The 7,477-nt window shown below is 45.6% G+C and overlaps 1 protein-coding gene across 1 annotated transcript in view; it reads left to right on the forward strand.

Moving 5' to 3' along the window:
- The window catches only part of ATRN (attractin), a 145,043-nt gene extending 137,566 nt beyond the window's left edge, over positions 1–7,477 (forward strand). Inside the window, exons 28-29 of the mRNA XM_082760179.1 lie at positions 2,305–2,419; positions 3,446–7,477. Coding sequence (XP_082616305.1) covers positions 2,305–2,419; positions 3,446–3,570 — 240 coding nt within the window. The 3' untranslated portion in view covers positions 3,571–7,477. The remainder of the gene's footprint in view (positions 1–2,304; positions 2,420–3,445) is intronic.

Below are 7,477 nucleotides of genomic sequence, written 5' to 3' on the forward strand. Positions count from 1 at the left end.
TTGCAGGGGCCTGAAATGCCTCTCAGGTCACCCGCGGTCCAAAGAGCAGAGGAGGGAGCGGAGAGGGGCTGTTGGGAGAGCTGGAGAAGGGAATATTTGTGTTCAGAGAAGAGATTCAGAGCATCCCTCAGTCAGGTGAGCCCAACGAGGGCCGAGATGTGCAGCAGGGGAAGGCACAGGGAGCGTGTGGAGGACGTGAACTGGCGGATCGATGCAGGTGGGAAGGAATTTCGGGTAGAGGAAAGTCTCTGGTGTCCGAGCAGCAGGGACCGGGAGCAGCAAGTCCTCAGAAAGGTCTCCAGAGGTGATGGCAGAGGCAGGAGTGACTGCTTCTGAAGCAGAGCATTGCACCGTGATAGCGAGGGGCTGCATGCAGAGAGCCCAAGAGGCTCTCGAAGCCCCCGTTTGCCCGCGTTGGCTGGAGGACGATGAGCACGAGCGTGTTTGAAGCAGAGCCGCGCTCCACGATTCGAGCAGGGGAAGCAGCAGAGCTGCAGACGTGTCCTGATTAATCCAGCAGGACTTAAAAGCAAATACATTAAAAAGAGATTAGAGCAGATGATCTCTTCTTGGCTTCTTCAGTTCTTCCGTCGTACTTTTCCTCCCACCACCGCTTCGCTGCTGGCTTACTCCCTCGGTCTCTGCAGCTCACCCTGAGCATGAGGACTCGCTGTATCACCCCAGCCCTACAACCCCACGTTGGCACAGCACGGAAAGGAAGGTGCATGATCCCTCTGGATGAAAATAAACTTTGTGCTCAGTGCCTGCTCCCCCACCAGAAGCCTCTGCGCTGCGTTTCCGCAGTTGCCTTCCCTGTGCTCTCTCCATTACCCCTGGTAATTGAGTCGCCCGTGGGATATAGCACAAGGATATGCTTGGATGCTTCACGGGGAAGGCGTTTTGTGGAGCTGGATCCCTTTGCTGGGGGTGGGGAGGAGATGTGGAAATCTGCAGTCCTAAACAAGGCAGGCTGCAGCTTACCTTCTGGGTCTGTAGCACAGGTATTTGTCTACCTTGCATGGACCAACTAATCGTTGTTGCAATCATTACAGTAAATACGAGATATGAAAACAGTTTTACGTTTCGTTTCGCTTGCTGTCATCTTTTTTTTTTTTTTTCCTTCTTTTTTTTTATAGCACAGCAGTAATTTAATTGCATCGTTTGACTCCTGTTCCCTTTTTTCAGTGTCTCGGATCGTATCGAGTTTCTGTTGAGCATTTAAAGTACAGTAGTACAACCTAATGCCTAATGAAAAAAGCAATAATTATTTCATTAATACCAGGCTAGAGTTTAGCTTGTCCATACTAAAAAACAAATCAGCTCTCACTGAGTGTATCAGGTAAAATAGTGATCCTCAGCTTTTTTTCCCTGGGAAACAAAAGGAAGCAATCTCTTGATCCTGCGCTTCCAGGCTCAAACTTGCACTCTCAGCTGACTGCTGGGACACCCCGATCTCACAGAAATGTGGGTGAGATCGGGGCCTGACTTAGGTAAAACCATATTTTAGTTTCTGGGCTGTGCTGTTGCATTTTGTCTCTCTAATACCGGAGAGCAGAGCGTGTAGTGGGAGCATCCATAACGCTGCTGCTCTGGCGTGGGAGAGGGCTGCCCGCCCGCTGTATCGTCACGCTCGTCGATTCACGTTTTATCTGCAAATTATTTTCATGCTCGTGTTTGCAACACGACCCTTTTTTTGTTCAAAAAGGGTCGTGTTCAAATAGGGTTTAGGAATAGGTAGCCACTCCTGGTGCAGCTGCTCACTGAAATCAGATCCAGAGGCAGGAGCTTTGCAGTCCAGAAAGGCAAGACTGTGAGGACAGCGTAAAGCAAACAGAAAGGAGGCAGTGTTTGGGGACTCGGTGGTGTTCTCCGTGTCGATGCAGGCAGGGCCGTGGTGGTGTGACCCGGAGCTGAGCTCTGGAAATGGATGCTGAACCCCTGAGTCCCGGCATGCTGCTCTTTGTGATAGTGCTGCTGATGGGTTCGGAGCTTAATCCCATTGTTTGCCGTAAACTGCTCCTTGGTTATTGAATTTAGGGAGAAATACAAGCCTGGCGCAGCGCTTGACTTCTTAATAGCTGGATTTTATTAAGTAAATGTGTTTTTTATGACGACGAGGGCTTTGATTGTTAGCAACGTTGGGTTTAGCTTTGCTAGCTGCGCGCTGGAAGCTGGCCAAGCGCAGAAATACGGTTCGTGCCCCGGAGCTTGTGCGATCCGAAAAAAAAAGATGACACTGGGGGAAGAGGGAGGGTGCAACACACCGTGTAACATCAGCTTCTCCTCTTCCTTCCCTCCCTGCAGACTGTGCCGAAACCCATAGCGCTGGAGCCCTGCTTTGGCAACAAAGCCGCCGTTCTCTCCGTGTTCGTGAGGTTGCCTCGAGGACTTGGGGGTATACCACCACCAGGACAGTCAGGTGAGGAACATCCTTGTCTTGGCTGGCTTGGTATTAACTTCTGGGCTCCTTCCCCAGCCTCAGCGATTCGTTCACCTTGGGGTTTCAGACTTGTAATTGCTGTGTCCGCACTGCAGCTGGTGTGGATGTGCTCAAGTGATTTGAAGCTGGCTGGCTTGGCCCCTGCTAGCTTCCTACCTCAGGTTTGATTCAATTCCTCGGGTCAGTTGGTGGATGAACACTCGATATTTGGATTACACTTTAATTTACAGCTGGAAAAAAAGTGCAAACTGTTACAGACCGGTTTGCGGGAGATACTTATGAAAATAACTCATCTCCTAGCTTGTTGACTCCATTCCCTGCTCCATCCATAGAGGGACATCAGGTCCTTGCAAATCATCCATGTCTTGCTTTTAGCATCTCCAGACAGTGAGGTTTTCTCCATCCAGCTTAAGGTCTCCTTGGTCCAAGCCCCTCCTCAGTTAAACCTCACTGCACAGAGCTGAGACTTAGTCAGCTGGGCAGCTGGTGATTTAACTGGGGTTTCTCCAGTGCCCAAAGAGCATGGTAATCTCAAATTTTTAACCAGAGAATCTTAAAAAGTTGCTCCTTGGCTTTGGGACGGGATGGTTTGGCTGTGAGCTAGTGGTTTATCTGTGGATATGGTGAGAGGAGGTTGCAGAGAAGAGGAATGTCCGGGAAGTGCAGTGAAACCTCCGTGCACAGGTGCCTTGAGCATTTATCCTAGCACACTTAAGGGTGCAGAGAAAGACTCCTCCCTTTAATATCTTGTGTGTCTTATCCATTAATACCCACGCATCTTATTTCCAGCTTCTTCTACTGCAGTTGCTTTCAATAAAACATGCAGTATTTAAAAGCTTACTTCAGAGTAGCCTCTAGAGTTTAATCTCTCAGCCAGAATGCTTTTCTAGTTTGCTTTTTCTTCAGAACAATTCAAAAAATAATATTCATTTCGTGGCTCGGAGGGTTTTTCTCAGCTGCGGTGAAAGAATTTGTTTCTGTGACTGTTTTGTTCTGTTGCCTCAGGTCTCGCTGTGGCCAGCGCACTGGTGGACATTTCACAACAGATGCCAATTGCCTACAAAGAGAAATCGGGTGCAATACGAAATCGGAAACAGCAGCCCCCTGCACAGCCAGGAACCTGTATTTGATGCATGGACATCAGAAACTGTATGGGGTTTTACACAAAACGGAGAAGTAACACCTAGGAGGAGGAAGATTTTCAAGTTGTGTCACAAGAGACTAGAAGCACTCAGAAAAACACAGCTTCCTTGAACCCAGCCTTTTCTCTCATCTACGTGATAGTCGGCTTTCTTTGACAACTGCTCCACTTAAGTTTTTACTGACACGTGGCTTCAGATTGCGCCTTTGTTCTCTTCGAGTTTAAAGTAAAATAATTTTATTGCAGGTCCAGAAACATCCGTTCCCCACCGTTCATGGTCAGTGTAAATAGAACAGTAGTACAATGAATGACACTCAGGTTTATACATGGAAAGTGCTTTGTAGTTCATGTATTTATCAAACTGTACAAAAAAAAAAAAAAAAAGATGCAGTGTTTACAGGTGTCAGCTCTCAACACATAAACACTACAATTAGTCTTCAAGGCATCTTCATCCTTTTCATTTGATATATATATGTGTTTATTCCCGCGTTATTTAAGTGGAACTCTCTTCCAGATACAATTTTTTTGTAGTAATTATGGTCCACAACGTCAGGAAGGCAAGAGCTAGGGTGGTTTAAAGGGTGATGTCGTGTGTTGCTCAGACCACGTGCAATACCTGGAGGAGCTGAGTGTTGCTGTTTGAAGGACTCAGTGTTTACATAGTCTTAACCTACTTGGAGTACACCACACACAAGTGCCTAGACTTGAACAGATCTAGGGAGTGAGGAGACTACTACACGCATTTCTTTTTAACATAATTATGTTCCTTTTAAATATATATATACAGAGAGAGAGAGAACGTCACTCAAGGCAATCTGTGATCTTTATAATATATCACGTGCAGTCAGGGGAAAATAGCATTTTCCTGACCCACCAACTACTCAGCCAGATGGAAATATCTGGAGGGAAAGCAGAGTTTCAGTGTCTCAGAAGAAAACTCCTGGCTTCATCGGCGCATTTAATAGAAGCAGCTTGTGTTCTAGGTCAGATATGTTACATTTCTTCTGTGTTTCTTTGCCCATTTGGCCTCTTTCCCTCCCCTTTCCCTCAGGCCATTTTTCTGGACAAGAGCCGAGCTGTGCCGGTGCACGGAGGCGCTGCTCCTTGGCAGCAAGACTTGTCCTATCTCCTTACTGGGTGTAAAAAGCAACACTCCGGGTGTGAGGTCATTTGAGGACGAGGAAAAAAAAAAAAAACTTAGGCAGAGCAGCTTCATTTGGCCACAGGTTTGGATTTTCCTTGATTAAATGATGTTCCCCGTGTGGGTTGAGTGTTCGGATCAGGTCTTAGATGCTGAAGACAGTGGCTTGTTGGTGTAAGGAAGGGATTTGGAAAGAGCTAGAAAAAAAGGCTTGGCTTTTGGAGCATGTGTCAAACCGTCTGGCCCTTTTTTAAAGCGAATTAGTTGGGATTGTGTTTGGAGGTTCGAGGTGGGGCTGTACCTGTCTGTGCGTGCTGCTGCACGACGTCTCTGCTGATGGTGGATCCAGTGGATCACGACGGGTGCATGTGGTGCAGTGCCGGGACCACGCCAAGTGGTGGTGGAGGAGATATGATGGTGATGTGCCAAACGAGGCACAAAATCATAACTTAATCACTGTATGTGTGGTTCCAATTGGATTGCTGGTTTCTTAGGAGGACATCTGGTATTTATACAAGGGAGAAGCAACAAACCAGGGGGACTGAAGGGAGCTGTGGTCCAACCTTCTGGTCTGGTAGCACCCTTTTCCCCAAACGCCACCCGAGTAACTGCATCTTTTTTTGTGCACGTTTTGGTAATCCATCCATCACATATCAGCCACTTGTTCCTTTTTGTTAGTACGTGTTTCGAAGAACCTTTTTGGAGCGTGGCATTGCAATAAAGATGTGAGCTGCTGTGTGTGTCCGGGCGGTGGTGACGGGGGACAGCCTGCTGATCGAGCAATCTCGGTGGATTTTGATGCTGAGCTGGTGTGTCATTTACCAAATCCAACAGAACTGCAGAAAAAATAAGGTGGAGAAATGCATAGATACATATATTTGTATATATATGTTTGTATGTATATTCCCCAATCTGCTTCTGTACCAGAAGTGTAAACTCCCTCTGGGGAAAAGAAATTGAGGTGGGGGGAAAGGGATGAGTGATGTCTTTCAGAATGAAGGGTTTTAGGCAATTAAGTTGTAGCTGATGCACAGATTACCTCAGACAGATTCATCTCCTGCACATATTTTGTGACTTTCTATGTGTATAGGGCTAACCTGGAGTAGACTGTACCAGAGAAATAATACTGGACTACAATTCCTCCCCTGCTCTAACTGCTTGTGCTTTCAGTTGTGATGCGCAGCCTCATGCTCAGAAACATCTTCTCCTGCTTCTCTGTCCCTTTTGGGGTGGAGATCTGCCAACCCAAATTAAGAAAACTCTCGTGCTTAAGTCTCTGTATTCGGGACAGCACTTCAGCAGTGCTAAAAGCTGTTGCTTTCCTGGAAGGAAACGGCTTTCTGAACAACAGGCCTGGGAGGGTGATGTATTTGCACGTTACCAAAAGGACAGGGATGATTTTCCCCCAGAGAGAGCTGGGTGGTTTGGTTTCAAAAGGAGGAACGTGCCCAGAAGTGAGGTGTCAGGTATTCAGAAAACGAGCAAAAATGATCAAACTTTGATGATTAGCAGAACCAAAAAAAAAAAAAAATGTAAATAGAGGAACAAGATTTATTTATATAAATCAAACAAAACGGCTCCTTTTGGATGTAGCTCTGCTCTGCATCTTATCTCCATACTGATGAGGGAAAAAGAGAACTCTCATACATATCTCTGCTGCAAACAGTTTCATCCCAGCTTGAAGGTAAAATAGAGACGAGGATGGGAACGGATGGGGGGAAGGACTGCTGGTGGTTTATCACCGGGCCAATATCAGAAGTGAAGGATTTGTGGGGTTGTTTCCCTTGGAGGTGAGGGGGGAAAAAGAGCAACCTGATTTCATGGGAGAATCTGTAAATAAATGAAAAATAACACACCAATTTTGCACTTGTACATAAACTATACAGTAGTGTGCAGAACACCGAAAGATTTAAAGTGTATATAAACCAGAAAAAAAATATTGAATGTATTTTTGATGCATTTTAAATGATGTATGAGTTTTGTCTTAATAACTTCTTCATATGATGAGCATTAGATAACTTTCCAGAGCTTTAAAGAAACATCAAATTATCGTCCTGATATCTTGCGGTGTAAAGCAGGGAGGCATAACTTGACTTTATGTATTCAAATGTGTTTCACTTAAATGTGTAAGCAAAGTAAAACAAGGCTCTTCTGTTTGAAAGGGAAAGAAACAACGCTTGAAGACAGGTAATAAATGTACTTAAAGTAGTCGTTACCTGGAGGATTAAGTCAGCAGTTTAAGCCTCTCCTATTAAGATTGTGCCAGTGATTTCCATTCAAAATCACTATTTTCAAGCGTTTATAACTGGCTGAAATTCAGCATTCAAGGTCTCAGCCCTCAGAACGCTTTTATTTTTTGAGAGTAGCCTTTACAAAAATCAAGAAGAAATGTTGCAGCCCTCTTATTCTAGAAAGCAACGGTGCCACTGGATCTCCAAAAAAAAAAAATTAACATTTTTGCTTCGCCATTGCCCATTTTTTAGCCCAACATTTTCTCTGGACTGTTGTAGGATGAGCGATAGAAGACCCTTTCCATGATAGGGGTCAAGATGTTGGATACAAGAGTTTTAGGACACAGCTTCTGAGTTGTTGCCACTCTCATGGGGTTTAAAATGTGCTGTATTGAAAATGCCAAAATAAACCTGTATGTGATGGGGTTATGCCTGTGATCAACACAAAGTTGTAGCGTATAATGTCCCCAAATTTGATGGTATGGTGCTGTAAAAGCACGACAGGCTCCACAAAGCCCCTGTTG

Source organism: Aythya marila (genome assembly GCF_965140915.1).
Source record: "Aythya marila genome assembly, chromosome: 4".
Lineage (NCBI taxonomy): Eukaryota > Metazoa > Chordata > Aves > Anseriformes > Anatidae > Aythya > Aythya marila.